This window comes from Dermacentor albipictus, chromosome 3 (assembly GCF_038994185.2).
Source record: "Dermacentor albipictus isolate Rhodes 1998 colony chromosome 3, USDA_Dalb.pri_finalv2, whole genome shotgun sequence".
Classification (NCBI taxonomy): Eukaryota; Metazoa; Arthropoda; class Arachnida; order Ixodida; family Ixodidae; genus Dermacentor; species Dermacentor albipictus.
This window is the reverse complement of record NC_091823.1, coordinates 125,689,531-125,715,362: the sequence shown is the minus strand read 5'-3', so window position 1 is coordinate 125,715,362 and position 25,832 is coordinate 125,689,531. Positions and strand designations below refer to the sequence as shown.

At 42.5% G+C, this 25,832-nt stretch overlaps 1 protein-coding gene across 1 annotated transcript in view; it reads right to left on the bottom strand.

Moving 5' to 3' along the window:
• LOC135909440 (MAM and LDL-receptor class A domain-containing protein 1-like) overlaps positions 1–25,832 on the bottom strand; it is a 194,926-nt gene that overhangs the window by 48,665 nt on the left and 120,429 nt on the right. The window contains exons 40-51 of the mRNA XM_065441395.2: positions 22,894–23,049; positions 19,659–19,744; positions 17,636–17,803; positions 16,405–16,501; positions 14,387–14,536; positions 12,593–12,766; positions 10,816–10,914; positions 9,542–9,696; positions 6,994–7,078; positions 3,840–3,998; positions 3,037–3,142; positions 2,331–2,478 (exon numbers count right to left, since the gene is read on the bottom strand). Of these exons, the coding sequence (XP_065297467.2) occupies positions 2,331–2,478; positions 3,037–3,142; positions 3,840–3,998; positions 6,994–7,078; positions 9,542–9,696; positions 10,816–10,914; positions 12,593–12,766; positions 14,387–14,536; positions 16,405–16,501; positions 17,636–17,803; positions 19,659–19,744; positions 22,894–23,049 (1,583 nt within the window). The remainder of the gene's footprint in view (positions 1–2,330; positions 2,479–3,036; positions 3,143–3,839; positions 3,999–6,993; positions 7,079–9,541; positions 9,697–10,815; positions 10,915–12,592; positions 12,767–14,386; positions 14,537–16,404; positions 16,502–17,635; positions 17,804–19,658; positions 19,745–22,893; positions 23,050–25,832) is intronic.

The following is a 25,832-nucleotide window of genomic DNA, read 5'->3' as shown; positions in this document are numbered from 1 at the left end:
GCCGGCTTTGTCTTGCGCCAGCTCGACCGAGGGATAGTAGCCACATCCAACTTGTGCATTTTGAAGTGCTACCAATAGCTCAATACGAAGCGAAGCCTGCCCATGCATCTAACCAGGAGTGGTCAGGACTGCGCGTGCGCTGGCAATCGTGCGTGTGGTCTGACTTTAAGTTTCGCATGGTTCGAGGCTAGTTAAGAGCTTAAACCTAGTCGAAATTAGGGAGAGCTGATGGCTATGACATCTTTAAGCAGGGTGGCCAAAGTTTAATTCCTATATAGGCCGTCACGACAGAGTGTGATCAGACGACAGTCGGCTTCTTCCGGAAGTGCATAGTTATTATCGAAATTCGTAAGTATATTTTCACTTGCTTCAGCCTGCTTATTAAACTGCGTTAATAAATACGCAGAGTAGCAGTGGAAAGAAGCGCACTCATCCGAAGACTCTCTTTGATTGATGTCAGCTATAGACCAAAGCAGCTATTTATGGGAATCTGCTTTCTGACGAACTAAAGCTTCCCGAAACGAGTGAGGTGCAGGCGGCCTGCAGGACTGGAAAACTTAGTTGGAATGTGCCCAGCAGCGTGTGCTATCTACGGCGTGTTTTACCAACAAGCCTGACGGGGTGTTCTGGACCGCACCGCTTTAAAGCACGTAATACGTTGATTTTCACTCTAAACTACTGGGGAAAATGACGCAGTCGGAGGTCGCAGAGAAAGAAAGACAAAGAAGGGCTTGCCATCGAGATTCTGCGCTGAGTGCAAGTGCGTTGAGTGCGTTATCGTGTTTAGAGTGACCGTCATCTTAAATGCCACGTGTTTCTTTTTTTTTATGCAGAACACTTTAAAAAGACCGTTAAATGTAGGCGCCTGTAATTTTTACTATTAGGTTACGCGGCAAGCTGACATCGGCTGCAGCGAAAATATCTAAGACGTTTTCCCTAGTGAAAAATTATGAAAATTAGCTTTTAATTACTTACTTTAGGGACATGGTTATTGTGCGAAATTGAAGCTCAGGAGTTTTCAACTACGTCTGATCACTAAAAATTTTAAGGCTAGCACCCCTTTCGAAAAATTCGTCCCTAATGCTTGTTAAAAGATTCCTCGCCGTTCCAATTATAGTATAGTCCTAAATTGTTGGGGCAACGCTTTTCGACAACAGTTAACTAAAATCACGATGTATTTCGTAGCACCCTTTAAGCTGGCATGTCGCATAAGTGAGAGGTGCTCTGGTGGCGTAGCGGCTTCTTCGTCGCGTAGCTATGCCCGAGGACGTGGGATCGAATCCTGACTGGGGGCGATCTCATGTAGATAGGAGCGAAATGCAAATACGCCTGCGTACCACGTATCGCACCCACGTTAGGGAACTCCAGGTGGTCAAAATTACTTCAAAGCATCCCACTATGCGTCCCTCATAAGTGTATCGTTGTTTGCACAAAAAGTAGCATATTTTTCTTTTATTTCCAAAGTAGTGGTAATCTTACGGTATTCGCTAAACCAACGCAAATTTGCTACCCTACGGCTTTCATTTCTCAAAACAACACATGTGTGCTAAAGTTAATAATGAATAAGTTATTAGTCTGTTTAAAGTACTAGCGAAATTATTGGCGAAATTGTTCATGCTGGCAATCACCGCCTAGCTGAGCATATCATATCAGCATATCATATCAGCATGCCTAGCATATCAGCAAAATTGTAGGAGCCTATATATGACATTTGTTAGTGATGTTTCTAAAAGCAAATAACTGCTCTAAATAAAGCTGGCAGTGGGACGCGATCAGTGCGCCATTACTTCGCAAGTATCTCGGTATCTAATAAAACTAAGGCTGAATATCTTAACAAGAATGGCAAAGCTGAGGCTAAGGGAATACTAGCGCAGTAGAAGACGAGACGCGAATGAGTCGAAGACCGCACAGCACGGAGCTGATTTGTTTTATGAGCTGCAAGATTGTTAGTGAAATTTCTTAGCAGAAAATCTGGTCCACCTAACCACCTCAATTTATCAAAAAGTACATTAAAATTATTGAAATGGGTGAGAACCCGAATGATGAGCACAACAATCGTTCTTGCATCTGTTCCCTATTAAGTTGACGTTGGCCCAGCTTTACGAATGGAACATTTTCGCTGTCGTGGGGATTGCTTTTACAACGGTTTCGTTTCCCCAAACCATGTGGCAAAAGGAACCACGATTTCATCTTCTGCTGGTATGCGAAAATTTTACCCTAAAAAACTATGCTATGTAGGACAGCATTATGTGTGCCTAGCATGTACTCCAAGGGAATGGTTACTTATGTCTCTTCAACTGGAGCATCTGAAAACTGAACTTCAAGCTTACCTGGAACGGGTCGTCGGATAACACTGGCATCTGCGCCTGCTGCCAAGCCTTGCCCTGAGGTCCAGAACGCGTCCACAAGATGCTGGTCACATTGTCCACGCGCTGTAGAAGGTTAAGCTGTCCGAGGTTTGGGTGCCACATGTTGTACCTGGGACGAGAACAACACCTCACAGCAAGCGCTGACAGTAGCGGGAGGTAATCCCGTAAAGTAACCAGCAAAGCAATGGCCATTCTTTTGGCTTATAGCCTTCAGGATCACACTAAATTATCGGCCGGACATAGTTTCGCTTCAAGAGTGGCACCGGAAGTCACCATGAGAATGTTCAGACGGGCTGAACGCTTTTGTAAGCGTTAGTTTCATGTCGTGTCAGTTTCAGGCATGTTAACATAGATGTCTAGCAGAATTGAAGACGATGATTACGATCGATCGGCTAACGTCGGCTCTATCTTACAATCGCTGAATTACGAATGAATCGTTGCTTGTAGCACATACTTTCTTACTGGCTATTAGCTTAGTGCGAACCCTTCTCGTTATTTTTTCTTGTTGCTAAAAATTTGATTTCGTTATTAATTCACGCAGCAGCGTCTTTTTATAGCAGCTGGATATTTCAACACAGAAGTTACTGTGTTTCTGTATAAATTTCTGACAGAATGATGGAATTATTGATATACGAGGATATAGAACATTGGTAGAGATAAGCCTTACCAGAACGTGAAACAGCGTCCATTTTCGGGTGTAGGACTCATCCGGACAGAGACCAGGTGAGCAATTTTCTCGTTGAAGAACGTGTTTCTGGCGTACATGTAGGCACCTGAGAATAATTGAACGTTTTGTAATTCGGTCTTTTGTCGAAAGAACCAGCACAGAAATCAGAGCTGCGATTCGTGATAAACTTTTCTCAATAAACAGGCACAATATCTTTCTGCGTTCTGGCTCTCGTCATGCTCTACAAAAAAATTGTTTGCAGCACCCCTATGATATAGTTGTGACAATTACGAACACATATCGGCTGCAGCGTCCACAAGGGTACTACCCTTATTGAGTAGGTAACAAACGACACGTTTCTATAGAGATTCTAGTCTGATGTACGGTTTCCTGGAAATTTTTTAATGTCTCTCCTCCGCCAACGCGAGTGCCAATTTTTTCACACTTTGCGGGCACTGCACAGATGCAAATTTGTGCATTCGCAAAGGTGTGTGCTTGACACGCCCTTGCCTTACTCAGAGACACACAGAGGAAATTGAGAATAATTAGCGCCATCATCCGCATCCGCATCATCGAATCCGTTGTACCATAAAGGTGCAATTTTGTAGTACTATTGAGTACTTTTGTTCTTGCTATAGATTTTTCAGTTAATGTGCTTACGTTGTGCTGAAAAGATACTTTTTATGTACTCGTACATTCAGGGCCTTGTCTCGTCAGTTCTTATATTTGAGTTTGTCTGTGATGCTGTAAGTGACAGTATAAATATCTGACGCTGGTGCCGATTGAGTTAGAATGGCACGCACCGTTACGCGCCCCGCTGTCCGTGGGCTGCCACCTGAATCTCGCTGTTCCTGCGCCCCCGGTGTAAAGCACCCATCTTAGGGTGGCGGCTGAGCGTTCTGGAAACCAGCCGCAGTCGAAGGGCGCAGAGAAGTCGCAGCTCACATGAAGGGAGGCCTCCCCTGAAAATGGTAAAGATCATCTGGTCTATTCTAGAAATATTTCACGCCTCAGTGGCGTGGAAAGAGAAAAAGCTTTTATCTTAGTTTCTTCGCGAAAGAAAGTAAGGCAACGCTAAAGGCCGGTAATTGTGACAAAGCTTCGACCAGAGTGGAAGAACAGTGAATAACGCATGAATCAGTGATTTCATGAGTGACGCACATACAATGTATATTTAGAAATTGAGAGAAAAAAAATAAATAGTTAAAATATGGTACAATCGATCATAAAAAATCTCGTGTAATATGGGTGAGCCTTATGATTGACAAAACATTTATTTGTACTATAGCGATCATAACTGAATTTTTTTAACTACATAGCTAAATGCTGTTGATTGCGAAAAAGCACAAATATTGCATATGAAGAATGTGTGACGAAGTCCCAACCCTCCTCCTCTTCTTATTAAATTGCGTACCAACAAGACGGTCAAGTTACGCATATAGAGCCATCAAACTAGCAGAACAGAATAAAGCAGAGCAAGAAAAGCTGAACAATATAAACAAATACAGACACGCACAAAGACAGCAGCCGAATCATAAAGCACAAAGAAGACTAATGCTTAGGCATGCTCACTTCTGGAAGTAATTTTGATGTGAAATACCTAGAGGGGATCAATTTGTAAGGCTTTTGATTAAGGCTATGGTAACACCTGGCATTCTATCCTTAGACAAATTGACATCAGTTATGCGCTAACTGAAGCAATGTTGTCTGTAGAAACTAAACAGAAACAAGAAGTAGAAGGGGAGAAATAGTGAAAATGAATGATTCTCTTTAACATGTTCAAGAAATATATCACTACGTGCAGCATCACGTAACAGGACTCGATAATGATTTATTTCATAAACAGACACGAATCACAATCATTTGGCGTATTTCCATGCTATGACAATCTCCTTTACTTAGATCTGGTCTAGGCTAGTGCAAATATTCGATATTTTCGAATATTCGATAAAATATGCTATTCTATACTTGCTTATGATCGAATTTGAACATTCGAAGTTATTCAAGTATTAAAAACAAACGAATAAACGTATTCTACCGCTTATAAGCAATACTGCCAATTACAACACGCCGAAAAGAGAAAAAAACTATCCGTACGTATAACCTGCAGAATTAACAGCATACAGCATTCACATCCTTTCAAACAGTCTCCACTGGAATATACGCGAATCGTTCATGTCGAGTCTTAAGCCAGCGACTCTGTTACCCACATCTGGAGCGAAGCTGATGGCTGAATACATTGCTGTAAAGGAGTTTTCACAGCAGCGCTGGTTGCACTGCTTTGAAACCGCATTTTGAGGTGAAATTCACACTGCTTTGACCTAACACCACAAGTTAAAATTCGCATATAACCCGAAACCGGAATTTACTGTTAATTAACAAAAACTTTTGGTACGTGTTATACGCGAGAAAATATGATAAACTATAAAATATCAATAATAAGCAGCTTCTGTTATGCCGAGGAAGTCGCTTCGCACAGCTCTAGCGAATACAAGGCAAACATGGATTAGTTTGCAGTCGCCTACTGTTGCTTGCACCCGCTCCATGAGACAAACGTATTCGTCGCGGTCGTACAGCTTCCCAAAGGCCGTACGACCGCCGTGAATAGGTTTGAGTTGGTGCGGCACCAAACCGTGAATTTGGTGGCCGACACACGGAAACCCAGCGCTGGTTAGGCGTATAGTCAAGGCAGTCGCGGTGGTGGACGGCAAACCATCACGGGAAGTTTGCCCTCCATCACTGACCTGGCCACGGATCGCGCTCGCGGGCTCGAATGCGGCCAGAAAAAGCGGCGAGCGTACCTCCTGAGGTGTTCAGGTGCGCGCGTACACAACCACACGAGTAAAGCTTGCCTGTAGACCGAAAGCACGCGCAACACGGCATAAACTGCCGGCGTCCCGCAATCGCGACGAAGCAAGACGGGCGAACGCAGAACTTTCCTGCGGCCTCTACCTATAAAAACTTTAGTCGATTGAAAATCACAACCGTAAACGAGAGCCCGTAAACAAAGTTTCTGTGCTGCTGTAGTTATAATGTGCCCCTTGCGTTGTTGCACGAAAATGCTTTAATAACGGCTACTTGAAGATCGACTGACTTCAGAAATGAACCTGTTTTGTTTTTGGCTATCAAACAACCAACTTCTTTTAAAGATTTGTCGACATCAAGCTCTTAGTTGTGGTTTTACGCAAGTTTCACAGTTGTTCAATCTATTCGCTTTACCTATATTCGACACTAATTATTATTCACTTTGGCTTTGCTTCGGACCAAAAAAAAATTGGTGTTCGCACAAGATTAATATTATTCATTTATATCATACCCATGGTGCCACAAGGCTTTATATTGGGGAGAGTAAATAGAAATACATAAGATAAAATTTCTAGGTATAGAGACTAGCGAGAAAATAAACGCTGTTATATGCATGTCGTCCAGAACAAATGTCAATACCTAAAATGAACAAAAATAACACAACAAAGTTAAACATTATGCAATTTAAAAACAAATATACTTTTTCACTCTGGCGTTCCTAAACAAAGCAGCATTCTAAATTTTCTGTTCGTGATGTAAGTTAGGACAGGGACTATGATGAATACATCAACACTAAGACCTCAAACACTATCCATCTAAGCGCAGAACGTAACCAATTTAACAAATGTGTAGAGCTTACGTACGAGACTTGTTTTTTATTGGTAGTTATTAATCCATTAACACTATTTCGGTGAGAAGTTGACGCATTTAATAGAAGCAAAATGCCAGGCTCTTTCAAGAAAACTCATAAACCATGGACAAAGCCTTCACTTTATATATACAGTATTGCGGCTTTAAGCCACGTCAAAATGTGACTCTTAAAATGCACAGTTGCAAGGGGTGAAAACAAATGCCTAAGCACTTCTGGTAATACGCTGTTTTACAGTCATTCAATGTGTCAGCATACGACGAAGTAAATTTCCATGCACTCACATCCTTCACTCTGGGTGTCTGGATGACAGTTGAGGTACTTGGTCTGATCGATACTCATTCCAGGTGCGCCGGCTACATAAAAGAACTGCGAAGTAGAAAGAAAATTCTTCTGAATAACGCGGTGAAAGAAAGATTCTTTTCGTGAAATTGGCATGAATACTCATAAAAGCGGGGAAACACTGCACTCCTATGAAGCTGTCTGAGTAACTACCAAGGTTCAGATCTTGGTGATAACCTCGGGATGCGTTCGAGCCACCGTGGTGTCCTGCTATCGAGGCCTTCGAATGTAGCGTAACAAGGTCTCTTCATCAAAGGCTCGCAGTGCCATACGGCATCACAGACGACCAAGTCAAGTTCACGCAGTCTCCCGATCCACTCAGTCAGCTCTGACGGAGTATGGGCGACGTTCCGACTTCAGCTGCTGGCATGGGTGTTGCGTGCGCAGGCTCATTAGCGTTCCTGCTAGGGAGATGCGTGCACACCATATAAGGTGGTACGCACACACGGGTCTGAGGGCCACGGACAAGAAACGTTCAACTACATATACCTCCTCCTTTAACTGGGTGCCCACAAACGCCGATGGTTTTCCGTCGGTCTCGTGTCACGCAACATCGCATATGCAACGCCAGTAACGCTGACGTTCCGCACCATGCACGCCAGTGTTTTGACACGCCTGCTTTTTCCCCAGGGTTATGTTCCAGCTACTCTCTATAAGGAGTCTCACGTGTTGAGTTGCGTCATATCGCCTTCATCTGTTCTTAGAGCACCGGGGGAGAAGCTCAAGCGCAACGTTATACCTGGCTGCTATTTTGAGCGCCAGTGCTTTCAGTGCTTCGCTAATCGTCGAAACTGACATTTTCTTTAATATATTAAAAAGTTATATCCGAAAGCTCAAGCACCGTGAATTGCCTCGGGGTACCACTGGTTTAGCGAATCGAACACCTACTGAAATGTGCCCTGCGAGCCCCACTTGTACCTGCAAAATTAAATATAAAATTACTTGGCTCCATAGGAGGACCTTGTAACCGTAGTACTGTAACCTCCACCAGGTGTTACATTAAAAAGAAGCAGCGGAAACGTATATGCGCACTAAATACTCATTCAGATGCACTGGCTAACGCACATTAATAGACGCTAGCTCTCCGCTACACATTAAATTTCGACGTATTTTCAATGACAGACCGGGCTGCTTACATCCTCAGTAACAATATTTACATTTTTATAAGGTTGGGGTTTTGCTGGGAATATATTTGTGGACACACAGCTGCGCCAATCAGAGCTTCAAAGCTGGAAAAATCAGTGCTGTTCTTTACTGCTTCTTGAGACTGCGTATAACTTTGCATTTCGATCACCTAGCACGTAAGCCCAGCGTTTGTACGAACTATGCAATAAATATAAATTTTGGACGGGCTTTGCTGAGAGAAAAAAAGAGCAATGACAGGAAACGCAGGGAGGTCAGCCAGATAAGCACCCCGTTTGCTACCCTACACTGGAGGTGGGGAAAGGGGAATAGAAAGATGAGAAAGGGAGAGAGTAAGCACTGATTGCGTGTGGGAGGATGCACAGGGAAACTATAAATGCTCTCTTAAGCGGGTACACTTCAAGTAGTGTACTAGTGCACGAATCGCTTTTCGTGTCAATGACGAGTGTGATCACGGTACAAGTATCATTGACTCGGAAAACGGTCTTGAGTCCAGTTGGTTTAATGTGTTTCCGCGGAGGGAGGCGTTGTGCCTCGTAGCGAGAGCAGGTGCACAATAGGTGCCCGATGGTTTCCTAGCATCCACAGGAGTCGCACACCGGGCTCTCGGCCAGTCCCGTATGATAGGAGTAGGGGTTCGTGAACACCACTCCCAACCGCAAGCGGCTCAGAAAGGTTGTTTCGCCGCGAGAAAAGTTAGATGGTCGCTGTAGCCGTAGCATGGGGTCCAGTATATGCAATCGGTAATTGAAGGTACTTGAACTCCAGAAATCTGTGACTTTTTGCGCGCAAGTAAGCGAAGTTCCCCGGCAACGTCCAATCTCGCCAAAGGTAATGAACGCGTCTGGATGTCTTCGTGGGCAGACCGGCAGCTTTGCTAAATTTACTATAAAATAAAGTGGGTGCGATGCCAATGAATAGCCCTTAGAAAGCACACATTTGAGGAGAGTGCAAGTAAAGTGTTTTAGTGTACATTTCACTGTTTCAATTATATAGGCCGTTTGACTAGCAATGCATGCTAGACCTGGTAGTTGGTAAACCTGGTGGCGCTAAACCAAAGCTTTGTTTTAACATGTTTTTAACCTTACTTTATTCCTCTTAGCCACAAGTACAAGAGCGAATCTGAGGAATCCGACAAGCATTAACGTTTTAAATCAGCCACAGTAAGAATAATGTGCAGAAAGAAGGCAAGACCAGGCTAAAGGCTTGGTGGAGAAAGGCGCCTGCGTATGAGACACGGCATGCAAGTAAGGTCGTTAAATTCTTCTTCATGGGTAGGGGAAAATCGTCAGTAGATAGCCATACGCAAAGAAAGACCCTCTAAGCGTCGATTTTTTTTTATCTCACCCTGGCTCCAGCATCCCAGTTCCCCGTCTTAATAGACGCCTTGGTCCATCTGCCGGTTTGCACTCGTCCAGACAACATTGAAAGCGGATGCGCTGTTGAAGACGCAGTGCTCGTTGCCGATTTAGGCAGAACTCCAAAAATGAGAACAGATGAGGCTGCGGGAGAGAGAAAAACGAAATCGTTACTTAATCTAATCTGTCCTGGTTTGATTGTTTCGCAAGGCAAACACTGCTTTTTATTTGCGTTGTTTAAAGAAAAATGGACACTCAATCCACTGTTTCTTTTTCTTCACCGGCTGATATGCCTTTGTGACTGAAGCGTTCTGCTGCTGGCCTAACACCAGCAACATATATTACATTCCAACCAAGTTCGCGTCAAACCATGCATCACGGAATTCTAAATGCTCAATGTTGTCTTATAACATTTTACTGAGTCGTCCCCAACATGATTTACCAAAAGCTTCTACTGGTAAAAAACTACGCCATTGAAAAATCCTGCATGCAAATGCCGTTTCAGCCATCACGACTGGTCGGCGTTTTGTTCTTACGGAGTAACGCTGAATTAAAAAGTTCCAAATACGTCCCCGGAAGATATCTTGATCTCGTTGAATTTGAAAGTTATTTTGAATGCAAAAACAAACTAGCGTTTTCGGTGAAATACGTGATACCAAAATTACGTAAAGCTTGCATTGGAAGTTCAGTAAATTTGCTCGAAGAAAACAATTAACCGAACTAGTTATAGTTGTTTACTCTTTCGTTGTCACCACTGCGGTCAAATTTAGGCGACTGCTGAAATAAATAATTTTTTTCATATACATTTATAAGCGTAATAAAGAGTCCCATGCAATTAAAGCTTCTGGACTATCAGTGTACTACAAGTAAAGTGTTTGTTTCACAGTGTGCTGACCACTAATTAGTAAACTTAATTGATTCAGGGTATTTCTCAAAACGCATTCGAAATTTAAATTTCAAAAATTCGCAGTTCCGCCCGAATGGCAAAGCATCGACTGCGATACGAAACGAATTTCTGCACGAAGTAAGGACAGCGTTATCGGCCGCAATAAACTTGTAAACATTCGCTTACATACTAAATTAGCAAGCATGGTGTCTCTCGCGCACAAGAAAACTTGAACACATAAACTTGAAACTTGAAACATAATAATGAGTGTCGTCGATGATACAAGCTATCCACCGTGGCGCCCAGTGGTCCGTCAGACAGCATTTTGCGACACGTGCAAGTCTCTATCGTGGAAGAGGCACTTATTCAATACTCACATGCGTCGGGAACGTAGACGTAAAAGCTGACGGTGCAAGAGTGGGCGACCTGACCCAATCGAGGCGTGACCATCGCTCTGGGGGCTCCCAAAGGCACATCTGTGATTCAATTGGTGCATCTTAACACAGGTGTGAATGAAGACCAGCGCATAAATCACCAGCAAGATAAGCAAACTGTAAAAAGCAGCAACTTTTCTTGTCGCTGTGGACGTGACATTCCGCGGCCTCCGAAAGATTTTTGTTGGGAAAGGCCATTACGGGCTGAATTTCTCACTTACGGAGTACTAAGTGAATATTGTAAGCATTTATGGAGGCAGTCGCTGAGAACACATCATTGCGCCGACACACACGGGTAAAAACACCGGTTAGGAAACCGTCCTTTGTGACACATCACCACAAGCTTCTAACGCAAAAATATTTAGAAAGCAGTATTCGAAGACGCTAGGCGCGCAGACTCGTACTCTTCTAGGGAGTACGGGGGTAATGAACTATGCGTGCACTACTCTGGGCAATACCCCGTAGCAATCGCTGTATGTGGTGCGGAAGCCTATAGGCTGTGCATGCTGCTAACTCCGCGGAACTCGTGTCTTCTCTCTCCCTTTCTTGCCCTCCACCATCCCCCTATCCCCTTGCAGGGTAGAAAACTGTACAAAGTCTAGGCAACCTCCTCGTCTTTTCTGCCTCCTTATTATCTCTCTCTCTATCTCTCTCTCTCAAACTTAGACAAGCCTAAAGTGCCTCTAGCAACGGCGCCCACCTACATTAGTGATAGCGCGGCACGACCGGGTACTCAACCGCCGTCGTGCATCCTTGCAGTCCTTAATGGTGCTTAAAAATGCGCTAGTTAATGCATCGCCGAATGGGCTTGTTAGTGCACATTGAAAAACTAAGCAATGTGACTGCTTAATAAGAAAAAAAAAACGCGATGGTGGGGTACAGAATGAGGTAAATCAGTGCTTAAAATCTGGTGGGGGGAGAGGGGCTGTACGGCTCCTCTCCATTTTTTTAAGGAGGAGCTCGGCCCTCCCCTCGTCAGGTCAACGATATCACGGTGGCACCCAGTCGAGAAGCACTAAAGGATATTTTATTCCTATTAGTGCCTTGTGCGAGACAATTATTACTCTCCAATTTTTCGGTTAATGATTTATTCGGAATTAATCAGTTGACGCGACATCAGCAAAAACCGGAAAGCAGGTATTGTCGCACTGCTGTATGCATTTCCCCGAGGCTCTGCACATGATGGTCACCACCATTGCTCGAATAAGATTACTGACAGTGTATACTGGTTCATGAGCCACCTGAGCGTGCAGTTACCTGCTCGTGAATTAGTGAAGGTTTACGTTGATTGTTTAGCCTACGAATGAATTTCCATTTGTTAACTTGTGAATTATGAGTGCTGCGCTATACTAAGACGTTTGCATTTTGTGCACTTTTGTTGGTAGGTAGGTTTGAAAGCGTAAAGTATGTAATTGCCGAACCTGAGTTCGTCAACAAAGCATGGCAACTAATGTACTGCATTGCCGCTAGACTTTTTGCGTTGAGTTCATAGCAAGGATATATAAATCTGATTAAAATATCAGCTAACTTTCGTAATTTTATCACGTAACTATCACGTATCACGTAAAATATCACGTAACTTTCATATCGCGTCGCGTCATCACGCGGTGCGATATGAAAGTTACAATTACCGTTTTCAAACTGCCGATCAGATTAGCAACTGACCATTTTTATTTTGGCAAACACGATCCCAAATAAAAAAAAAAGTGTTTCCGTTCACCTGGATTGAGGAGGCAATAGGCAGCGTACGCGCCTCCCTCGTCAAGACGGCTGTCTGTCGAGGGAAAAATTTTGTTATCTTTGCCAATTTGTGCCATTGTCCAGTTCCAACCAAAGCGCCCATTCGGGTCTTCGTTCTCCAGGCCACAAAGGTCCTGAGAGAAGTCGCAGGCACCTAGAAGTAAAGCCAAAGACGCCAATGAAGCGCTTCATATCGCAAGAGTGAAAATCACTGGCGGAAGGGTAACCGTCTCTCAAAACGGGTGATTCGCTTGACGCCAAAGTTGATGTACAAAGTCCTTTAGAATCCTGCGTACAGGTGTACGGATATTTAGCTAGTTGTCAAAAAAAATTATCAACTACGCTTACAAAGCTTAATGACAACGATCATCTTTCTGGCAGTATACCTGTACACTTTGGAACCCTTTTTTGCTTGCACAACTACTGAGGTTTCAAAAAATCAAACACTTGGTAGTTGTTTGGATACCACTCTGGGGGATCTGAATATTTACGCTTGCCTACGCACAGGTTAGTGCACAGAACAGCACTGTCATATCGAAAACAAAGAAAGGACTAGGTAAGTTTACAAGTCTCTGGGTTCTATTGCATACACAACGCAATGAAACAAAGCATTTCACTTGAAGGTCACGAATCCCAGACGGCGAGTTGATAATTTTGCAATTTCAGCGGTGATATTAGACTCATCCTACGCAGTGAGGCTGCGCAACCTTTTCGTTCATGCCGTCACAGCAAATTCCCTCAAAAGGAAATTGTGGTCTACTTGGCGATAATTAAACAGATAGGCGATGTAATACACTGGATTGATATAGAACAATTAGTCTGTTACTCGTTATGATCACAGGTAACTTAAAAACACTCAGTAATTTTCTTTTAAAAGAACACGCCCGATGTAACTCATAGGTGTCAGTACGAACACAAGATTCATTGGTTGATTGGTGTGGCTTTCAGTCCCAAAGTAACACTGTGGTTTGAGCGAAGCCGTGGTTACTGATAATCTATAGTTAGGACTACAATAATTTCTTTAACGTGCGCCTAAATGTAAGTGCACAAGTACTTGACGCTAAGTCTCCCGGAAATGCGGCCGCCGTTTCCATGAATCTAACCGCAACGTCACGCTCACCAGCACAATGCAATAGCCACCGAGCAGCCACGTCCGTTTAAGGAACTCTAGACCGCGTAGCAAAACGTCGATCGAAAACAACCAAAGTTCTAAATATTAACTACAGTACACCATAAACAGAGGTTTAGGTTCATTGTTATGACTTGTAATTCCGATCATATTTTCTGGGCGTGTACAACTGCAAATTAACGGCAGAATGCAATATTCTTAATATAATATCAAAACATATTTTCCATGCGGCATGCGAGCATTATTCTCTATACTTTCTTCTTTTTCTGCGATTTGATACAATTCATTGCTTGGAGTTTGTCAGGCCGTTTTAATTTGTATACAAAGTGTCGGGCCTGCAAGCCGTGGATTAGACTATTACAGCAGTCGACGACGACCGACAACTAGGCGATCAGTGGTCTGGAAACTGACTTATATGGGATCTTGGCGCGAAAAATGGGTGTTTGGAAAAAGTCCGGCAAGGAGACTGTTATTCCCGCAGTAGACATGGAATATAGGTTGATGTAAGTCTCTAACTATGGCTACATTGCAATATTAAAGCAGGAATATTTATTTCTATAAAAGCGACTCCGTCATTATGCAGAACATTTCATCTGGCCCATCGTGCACATCGTAAAACAGCCATAAATAAAATTTTGCACTCACCGCAACGCGCTTCGTCCATGCCATTTGAGCAGTGTTCTTTGAAGTCACACACCTGAGCCAGTGGAATGCACTCTTCGTTATCGCCGCATCGAAACATGTCCGCGCCACATGCGAATTGTGGTAACGTTGACGCAGGGGCTGGTGGTAACTCTGTTGATGCACATGGATGATGCAAAAAAAAAGGCGTAAGGATAACTACACTGGTATTTCTACCTTGCCGACTATAATATAAAAAAAATCGAAAGCGAAGGTTGCTCAATAGGCTGTATCGTCATGTAGCGTTCTGAGTAACAGCTCATTGCGATGAATCAGTTGTATGTCAGGCTGCCTTTACGGAGCATTTAGGAGCATGCAGGGCATGTTACAATAAAAATATTTCTAATGTGCAGCCTTAACACGTAATACAGAGAACTGTACTAAGGTTTAAGAGCGCGATAAGACGAGGGCACAAGGAAACAAATACCACAGACACCCTATGTCCTCGTCTTTTTAGCGCTTTTAAACCACAGTTACAAGTATCAAACAACTAGCCCTCATCAAGATCTTACTAACGTAGTAGGGGTTCGATTGATCAGTTTCGAGGCATTTAAATAGAAACAAGTAAAGAGCCCGCTCCTTTCACGAGGGTGTTGGACCAGGCTGGTCGGTGTCCCATGAAATTACACGTCACAGCGCGCAACAAGATAAGGACTGGAAAGGACGGCGGCGACCACTCTACAGCGCTACATTGTTCGCAATACAGATTCCTTCTTAGAATATACCGCAGTCACCGGAAGGCACGTGAACAATCAGACTAGAATTATAATCAATGAAATGGCTATAGCATATGATGAAGCTATTGGTTTTCTATAGTCGTTATGTATAAATAGCTATCTTCTTTCCTATTACTGGGAAGTGGTTCGACCACATGGGCTGTAATCATATAGTACCAGTAGCTACGTCCTTGCTATTAGGACTATGTCGCTCCTAACATTTCTTTGTGATTATGAATTCAGTCGACTTCCTCTTCTCTTCTCGCCCTCATAGTTGGAGCCCTACCCACTAAGAAATGTTAAAGGCAGAAACTCCCCAATGGGGAGCTGTCATATAATGTATAGCATTTTTTGGAATCAATACTTACGAAGCTTATATACCGTACCTTTGAAACAAAGATTGAAAATTTTAGGAAATGAGCCATTCCAAATATTACCACGCACACTATGACTATCTCCCCTCCTTTTTAAGGGTTCCCTTTTGTTGTAGCGTTTTTTTTTTCTCTCACTACTTGCCCGCCGATGAGCTCACCTCTGTTCCAACACGTCCTGTTCGGAAGCTTGTCTCTGCTATTGCAGAAGCAATTATCTCACTACTTGGGGTTTCAGCATATACCTTGCCCACGCTATCTCTCGTCTGCATTCTGACTGCACCTCCGTAAGGAATGCGTTTCCTCCTATGATGTGGAGGTGCACCAGCCGCGCGTGAAGGAATTTCGAACAGTATTTTGCACCTTCGCGGACTCGTTTCCGCACCGGGCCGCTTTCTGATAAGATATCGCGTAGGAGGTTCATGCACCCGCACGGACGTCATGGAAGGTGTAGATAAGTTCGTGTATTCGCGCAAATTCACCTGTTCAAGGTTATATGGTGCTACAGAGTTCTTACGGCACGACTGAGTGGGAAGATCGGAACGGAACAGAAAATTAGCTTGAGCACCCAACCAAATAATTGTACGCATGCGCACGCGCAGACACACACACATGAAAAAAAAAACAGCAGACGCCTTGTCTACCCTCACGGTAGACTAGTTGAACCCCTCCACATAATTTTACCATTTGCAGTATCATTAGAAAAATGATTTTATCGTGTTTATCGATAAAAAACGTCAATTATTGATAACTAAATTCTCCTAGTGCCTTTAGTATTTTTCGCTGTAGGTACCGCACAGTAATGGACATGAAGAAAGGTTGTAACCTTCGTTCCGTCCATTACCGTCGCGGCACCTCGATTGCAAGTGTTTTTCATCTTCGTGATGCAGCTCACCTTTGTCGTAGGTCTTGCACGTCTCTGAAAAGGTCACATCATCGAGAGCAATGTAGCCCTCTTGGCCTGATGCCCTGTGTTCTCCAGTGAAAGCAACCTTAGAGGAAGACAAGGCGAAAGTGAATGGTTTCACCGGGACTGTTTCTTTCTTAAAAATGTTTTTCTCTTTTTTTGTGGCCAAAATTGCCGGTATGTAGACTCCCATTCGAGTAATACCAAATACCTAAGTTCAATAATTCATAGGCCACCACACATTATCGCACCCGCTTCCGACATTCAGCACACCTTTTCTTCAAAGTTTCTGCTGCAGATGACGTAGTAGAAAACTACAAATTGTGATTACTGTAATGAAGTTGATAAATTTCATTGCTTGTGTATTTATGAAGTATACTGAACAGACCACTATCTTTGAGAAAGTCGCCGCCAAATTTTTTTATGGAAAGAATTGACGTCTTGTCTCAAATGGTCTCGAAAGATTTGTGGGGGAGGGGAGGGGGGAGATTGGAAAAACAATGCAGCCAATGCTAATGCACCTCACCACACTCCTCTGGTCTCTAGCGACAGATTTAAGGCTGAGAATTCCTCTAAAATGTGCATGTCTATAATACTCGAAAGTATGAATTACGCCTTTGCAACATGCGCCTTCATATAACTCACGATGCTTCAATTGTAAGAGTGTTACTCAGCCAACCGTAAGTCGCTAATTGGGTCCCATGTAATCTTTACTCAATTTGAAGAAACCTTTGAATAAATTTGAAGAAAGATAAAAACGAAGTGTTCCACGTTAGCACGTAAAATTTCCATGCGACCACAGCAATCACTGTCTGCCTTTCATTAGAGAATAATTTGTCGACATCTATAGCCTTAAAGCTGAGACGATTTCGGGCATGAGCCGTCATTGGACTGTTTGTATGCATAAGCCCACTGACTGATTTTCCCCAAAAAGGAAAATAAAAGGAACACATTCGGTATAATTACTTGCATAGTACGCAGGAATTTACTGTACTCATCTAGTGGCCTTATCCGTTTTCTTCGTGTTTTTTTTTTTCATTTACGGTGTTCCCGCTATAGCGAATTCGACGTCGTCAAAGATGCTCCAAGTGTTAATCAAATTCTTCTGTGAGCTCTGTCAAGTGGGCGCGCGTTCTCGCTGTCAGTTCCTGTGCGCCTCCGTAGCTTAGCTAGCTGGCTTGCACCACATAAAAATGGAAACACTGTACAGAAGCCTCACCTGGTACGGATCGGTCTCCGTGAAATCTACTGTAGCGGCAACAAAGTGCCAGAACTGCGTTGGCTCACTCTGCTTCCATACTGTCTTCCACGGTCCATCCTTGGCAGAGCGGACATTGAGCTTAAGCTGGGGTTCACTTTTTCCTTGTACCGTGTAAAAGAAGGTGATCTGTCGAGGCGGAGACGCATTAATTAATGACAGATACAACACTGCCGCACCGATAGAGAAGACAACGATGTGGTGTCATTGCTGCGCCAGTTAACCGGAGATTTTTTTTTTTTTGCTTAGCGTGAAAGAACCAGCTTAAGAAGATGGCGAGGCGGACAGTTGGCAAAGATTCATTTTCAACGCGTCAGGCAGCGCCACCGCACCGGCGCAAAAGGCTTAAAAACGACGGTGCAGCCCTGACTCTCACCTGATTTGATAAAGGAACGATCACGCATATTTAAAGGAATCTCAGGTCCAAGAAAAAGGAAAGCAAGAACAAGACATCTCCAGTGTTGCGTGGTAATGAATAGGTTGGATAACAAAACCGGGTGTTAACGTTCGACTTAAAGAGCACAAGCTATCTCCCAGGAAGATTAAGGCATTGTATCTTGCAGTTCATGTCAAACCGTACAGGTACGTTACCCTTCATAAATAAAAATTCAACTCAGTTGACAAGAGAGATAGCAAAAGCCTCGAAGAGAGCAATTATGGATTGCCCATTCATAAGTGAAGCACTGCTGATTCTGCAAGAGAACGAATGTCAATTTTTGCAACAATCTTGATATTTAACGTTTAGATTGATCATTATAGCTAGCAGCATGCCATGCGCATGTAAGGCTTCTTGCTTTTGGTTTCTTCTAGACTTTTGGTTCCTTTATATCGTGATGCCTTTTGTCCTTCTTTATTCGCCCGATGTTACACTTTCAAATCGCATCAGTTTACTCATCTGTACGTGAGTTAAATGGAATGAGATACATCCACAGCTTTCCCAGCACGATGCATCAAGTAAACTAAGTTGCTTTTCCTTTCACTGTTAAATAAATGTATCAAGAGAAAAGCTGCACTCGGCTTGTCTGACAGCGCAAGCTGCACTCTGCTTCTTTGACACTGTAATCAGTGAATCTCATATGGGCATACAAGCCTAAATTTTGCAAGTTTTCAAATGATTTCTGCTGCCCATCGAGTTACGGTGGCACCTTGTGGTGCACTTCGGCATATGTCCGAAGTGACAATATCCAATGTTTCTCAACACACAAACCCTTAAAGCAACAATAAGAACAAGAACAATGAAAAGAATTTGCAGGTCAACTTGGCGATGTTAAAAAAAAGAGAAATATTGCAATTGCGCAATGATGAAGCGCTCTAATCGGCAACAGAAGCAAGGCAAACAGGCATATGTTTTCTTCGCTCATGAATATAGGGATGTGGCAAATCAGTTCCAAGGAATACCGCGAGGTGGAGGATGGTGCATTAAAGAATATATTTTCATCCACCCAAATATATCGCGAAGCTGCAAAGGTAACCCATAAAGGTTTCTCAAATTGCAAACTTCGCAGTTCCCCGAAAAGTCTTGGGTTTTACCATTGTCTTGGCTCGAACGCGAGACAATAATCTCGGATTCTAGCCAAGATGATCGCTGTCAATTATTAGCGTTCCTTAGAGACAACACACACGTCTATCTTCTGGCATGTGCTGTGCTTACCTTCCTGTATAATAATAGTAACGAGTTGCCGCAAGAAAACTTGTTATGAGTTATCGTAGTGTGTGTATCGCATTTCTTCATTGAGTCCTGGTCCGTAACACCCTACGTAATCTATCCCAATGGTACACCAAAATACTGAAACAGCAACTACACCCTAGCAGGATTGCGGAATGGTACACACGACATATGAATTCGCAACCTCCTGCTTAGGAATCGAAATGCTTTTGCTGAAATACATGGTATAGTGCGTCCAGGTCTAGCGTAGAGTGTTACAGCCCATTTACCCATTTATAAGCGGCATAAATATGAAATCTCCTTCATGTCTGTACTTACCGAACAATTCTCAGTATTGTCGAGTGCCGGGCCGTAGAGGGTGGCGTTTGTTGTCTTCGCGTGAGTGCGCAGAATGACAAAATTTCCTGAAAGTAATACACGCAAAATGTGTAAAAACAGTGTGATTCAATTGCGTCGGGGCGATGATATTATATCAAACGCGTTAAATTAACCTTCGCATAGCATACTTTCTGAATATGCTCCTAGGAAATTTATCCTTCGAGTTCATCTCTCAAATTATGTAGATAGGAAGCTATAAAGGATGCTTTATGTAGCTTTGTTCACCCCCGTCTTTCATATCTTTCTTGTTCTTCGAAAAAAGTTGCTGCCAGCATTTTTATGAGAATTTAATCTACTTGCACAAAAACAGAGACGGATAGGGTGGCCTTGAAAAAAAAGTGCCTAACGTAGCAAACAAGTGGGGTGCATCCAATCACTGAGTCTGACGGATATCGTGTGGGCTGAACGTGCACAGTTAAAAAAGAAGTTATGTACAGATGCCTTCAGTAATTTTATTTCTTTCGCTAGACTTTGCGTAGTTGTATATTTCGATTTGTATTTTTTACAGAAGCCTTTAGCTCGGATACACTCTAAGTTCTCGCTATAAAAACTAAATGATCTCGCTAGACAACTGATGGAGTGATCTAAAAAGGTGCCTGCAAAAGAAAATCCTTAACCACCTGCGCCTGATAGTGGTAGAAGTATACCCTACGCTAATAACTACGTTAAGTCAACTTATTACAATCGTAAAATTGATGTAACTCAGGTGTGACATTGTCAATTTATCTTTTGCTTTGAAATCAAACATCGCTATTTATTTAAATGGATCTAACACGCTGATCCAAACAGACAAAATAATAATAATAATAATAATAATAATAATAATAATAATAATAATAATAATAATAATAATAATAATAATAATAATAATAATAATAATAATAATAATAATAATAATAATAATAATAATAATAATAATAATAATAATAATAATAATAATAACAATAATAATGCCTTCATTTTCCATCCCAAGGACGTGGGGGCCGAGAGAAAAAGCTGGTTTCCAGCTTGACGGGCTCGCGCCTCCCCGATACAAATACAAGACTTTTAGAAAAAAACGCAGGCAGTACAGGCATATGAGCCCACACAAAAATTTATATAAGAATACACAAACAAACGCAAATCTTTAAACAAATGTACAAATCTAAGACAACAAAATGGTGTCCATAATATCATGTCACAGATTTCAAACAAAAAGCGGCATCCTTTCGCGTATAACTGAAACAAAATGACGCAGAACTTTTGGCCGAATGCATTGAAGGTTTAAATTGTAATTTTGAAACAAGTTTAAAAACTGTGTAAAAATGTTTCTGAGCAGCTGTTGTTTTTGAGCTCGGTAATGTATCTAGACATGAAGCGGTATGCGCACAGACCATGAATCGGCATTTTGTTGTCTTTCATAAATAGCGGTTTAGATGGATGGTCATATGTTACACTGTATAATATTCTGAACATTCTTTTCTGCTGAAGGTGTAATTTTCACGGATTTGTGAGGGATGTTTCCCCCAGGCCAAATGACAATAATTTAGATGGAAAGAGAACAATGAATTGTGAAGTAGAATTTTCAGTTCTATAGGGAGGATGTGCATATGAGTGTAAACTGCATATGAGTGATCCAATGACATGTGACAGTTTAGATGCTACATGATTTGTGTGATCTTCCCATGTCATTTTCTCGTTGCAAAGTACAACTAGTGCTTTAAAGGAATTCATTTTATCTGTAGTAAAATTATTAAGAATGATATCATCCTTATTATGAACATCCTTGTTTTTTGGACGGTAAATATTGGCCTTTGATTATGAAGTGTAAACTTTTAGAGTGTTATACTTTGTCCACTTTTCAAGCTGCTTAAGTGATGGATTTGCTTTCATGACCATGTTCAAGGCGGATGAGGCTGAAAAGAATAAGCTGGTGTCATCAGCATATATGCCCATTTTTATTTCTCTGTCTATGGGTATTTTGTCGTTCACGTATACATTAAAAAGGAACGGGCCCAAAATACTGCCTTGTGGCATGCCAGAAAAGAGAGCTTTAACATTGGATCGGTGACCGTTTAGTTCAACATATTGTTGTCGACTCCAGAGGTAGCTGCTCAAAAGCATAAATGACGTTCCTCGAAAGCCATATACTTGAAGCTTTTTTGAATGTAACTTGTGGTTCAAGTGATCAAAAGCCTTCGAAAAATCTACATATATTCCTAAAGCTCAATTCCTTTATCAAGAAATCTTAGAATGTATTGTTTTTGTTCTAATATAGCGAGTTCGGTGGACCGGTGTTTCCGAAATTCAAATTGTGAAGGTATGAGTACATCATGCTTATTACAGAAATTACTCATCTGGATCAAAATTACTTTCTCAAGCCCTTTCGATGAAATAGGCAGTATTGACACAGGCCTGTAGTTTGCAAAGTCAAAGTAATTCTTGTCATGTTGCTTGTAAACAACTTACTCTTGCAATCTGCATTTGCTGAGAAAAGACACCATTTGCCAAAGAAAGTTTTCATACATGGGTGAGACATGGTGCCATTACATCAATAACATATTTCACAGGTTTTATCTTAACGCCGTTTTTATCACAGCTCCACGAATTATTTAATGCAAGAAATATGGTCTCTACTTCGGACTCAGTTACAGGACTTAGGAAACATGTCTCATCTATGGTACAGTTTACATAGTCCTGAGCCACCACATCGTAATCATTTCTCTGGAAATCAATAAAAAACCATTAAACGCATCAGCCAACTTGCTACCCGACAATTCTTCATTTTTCTGAATAAATTTACATGTTCTATAGCAGGTCACACACGATTTTATATTCGAAGAGATATGTTATGACAAGGAGCCATTAACATATTCTCTGTGCTTGATATGCAACACTATGTAAACTCCCATTTGCTCATTTAAACGCTTCACAATGTTCATCCTACAAAACTACGGGATCTGCACCGTAAGGAGGAGAGCATGAAAGCAATAAACACAAGGTTTAAACACTTAGAAATGCGGAAGTACGCGAATTCGCTAATGCAAGTACATTGGCCAACAATCTCTAGAGTTCCTTTTTTTGCTGTCTGCCAAACTACCTAATATGCTACATATTAATCGCTATATGTAGAATATAAAGAGTATTGTTACAGAGAAGAAAACAAAGGATCACAATGAACGTGGGCTTTTCATACCGTCGGGGGATCCCGTTGTATGGTCTCGCGTCGGCGAAGTGAGAAGAGACGTTCCTGGGGGCTTCAAAGCCCATGTATCGTGATCCTCGTCCCAGGGCACACCAGGAACCCAGTCACAAAATGATGTATCGAAGTTGCATCCAAGCCGGTGATCCCCTGAAAGCAGAAAAGAAGGATCATTAGGTCGTCGTATAACAAGCGAATTCCCTTCAACAAATATGTTAGGTTTCGTAGCTTACCATTTCATTTTAATGCAAAGAGAGAGACTCCCTCAGCTTCTCACAAGTGATTGCGGCACAAAGTTATAAATTTCAATTGCTAAAGAAGTGCCCTCATGCATATTAAAAAAAAGTATCCTTCAGTCGTGTTCCGCCGCCTTCAACCTGTTGCCATTAACAACGTGAGTTATATTGGGAAGCAACCATATATGGTACCTTAAATAGGCAATTAATCAACAAAAGCTCTAATCAACCCTGTTAATTTTGAGCATGCATCCGGAAGAAGGCTCTCTTAAGGTGGACTGATTTGTTTTTCGTTATAGTTTTCGAAATGCGATTAATATGAATACGGATCACATTGGGCAGGGGTTTTGGCAAGCGTCTCCATGCACATCGTTCATTTATAAGCTGCCTACCACATGCTATCAAACTTTCGTCCCACCGAATTGCTTTTGATTTCCGATCACACATGTTGGTATCAGATTAAACAAATAGGTAGCCAACACGATGTATGATTCTAACAAGTAAGAGCTCGTAAGACATGCTCATGCCTGACGGAAAACGATACGAATGATGAGTATAAAAGCGGGAACTGCGATGCGCTTCGTAAGCGCGCGGACAGCGTAAAGATCACCACTCGTTTGCACGCGTGCTAGTCGAGATTGTACTGTGAGTGCCGTGATTTCCTTGGCACAGCGTATGGGTGATGATTTATTACAATGGCGGGGTAACCCATAGGAGCTTTTCACTCAACTTTTACTATAATCTACGCCCGCACGTTGCGAGTGTGCGGATGCACATCACTTGAGGCTGGGTGCAAGAGAGATTATATTTACTTCAGTAGGAGAACTAGGAAAATGATTTGGGCAGCAGAACACCTAAAGAACATTGCTGGCACATTTTCATATTTCATATATGCGTGGTAGCAGAAGTGGTACAAAGCGTTTTAGAAGCGAAAAAAGAAACGAGTAGAGCAAGAGGCTGCACGGTATATGCCACTTGTTCAGAGGAAACAACAAAACATCGTAATAGTCTCGATTTATAGATCCCTGCATTTTCTGTAGCACCTCTCGAAATGCTAGGGAAAACAGGACATCTAATTTGGGGGAAATGCCTCAAGGACGGCCGGAGAAGGTGCCTTCTAACCTGCTCGTCATATCTGGAAAATAGAGAAAAGGGAACAGTAGTAGCGATAATTGAGTAGGAGCAATGGAAAATAAAGAGACGCTTACGTACATCACTCCACGCGCACATTAAAACATAGATCCAGTCCTGTGGCATGCCTGAATTTATTATTGCTTTGTTGTTTACGTCTCTGTTGTAACAGTCCTTCGTGGACCGAAACCAGTGCGTTCCTACGGTGACTGCCTGCCAACGCTGGCTTGGAAATCAATTTGCCTAGCAGTTCTCACACTGAGGGCCATTGACTTCAGCAGATTAGATGCGCGTAGCTCCCAGTGAAAGCGAAACCCAGCTTTAGTTACGATGCGTGGCTACGAGTAATCTTCGCGGATACATGGAATCCTTTGTTTGTATCGAATACATGCAAGTGCTGGTGGATGAGATCAGCATTGGTCCAGTACAACACCCAAGTTAAGTGTCATAAAGGAAAACAGAAGATTCATAAACAAATGTCCCTGAGCTCTGCTTTGTTCAGCAGCACCAGAATAACGTCAGAACAGGCAACACAAGCTCGTACGCCTTGGCGGACCACCACGTGTCTACTAGCCGCATCTTTTACGGAGATTCTGCTGGCGTAATCATGAGAGATAAGCATTTATCTTAACGTCTGCTCTTACTGTAATTATATGTTGAATCTACAACACATGCGATAGACGGAACGCAGGGTAATGTTGCCGATATTTACATCCGCAACCTGCACCTAACGCATAAATAATTAATTTGTTTTACATGTAAAAATTATTCATTTAAAATAAATGTATGCGCCATATAACGCCTAAATAACCGATTCCCGTAGCGATCTTAACCATGAACAAGTGAGTGGTGGCGACCTCGACCCGTCAGTTACATGTTTGTTTTTCTTCCAGCCTGGGCAATTGCCTGTGTTGTTATTTTTGTTTTTTTTTACGAGAAAGCATCAAATGGCTCATTTAGCGAAAAAGCCCGCGTTTGTAGCAGCGAAACGGCACATAAATGTGCATAGGCTGTGACGCCACGCCACAGGCGTGCCTCGACGGAACAGAGGGCGCGAAAGGAAACATCTGCTGTCGCATCAGCACGTCAGGTGTTTGCGAGGGCAGAGGGCATCACCTAGACAGTACGTCACCTTCGTTCTCGCTCTCAGAACGAAGTGTTATCCTCGCGTTGCCTGACATCGCAAGTTGTCGCCTGCCTTCTAACTACGCCACGCAAGACCAAACGAATAACGTGACAAGCGTCTCAACGCACTCGCTTGTCCGTGAGCAGTTCATAATTTGAAGGACCGCTCAGGGGCGTTCAATTAGACATTAGTGCTTTCGCATTCACAACTAATAAAGAGTGCTTGTGTGTCCTCGGAATTTTTTACTATGCATTCTGCGTGCGATTACTTTCATGGCTTCTGCTTCTGGATGGAACAGCTCACATTTGTTCGGCCCGTGATGATGGCGGCATACTAATCTGTGAACTAATATTTTCCTCATGTTTTTTTTGGATTCATCAATACATTGCGTCGAACTGATGTAGCGATGTATTGCCTGAAAAATTACTTTTATGCATCTA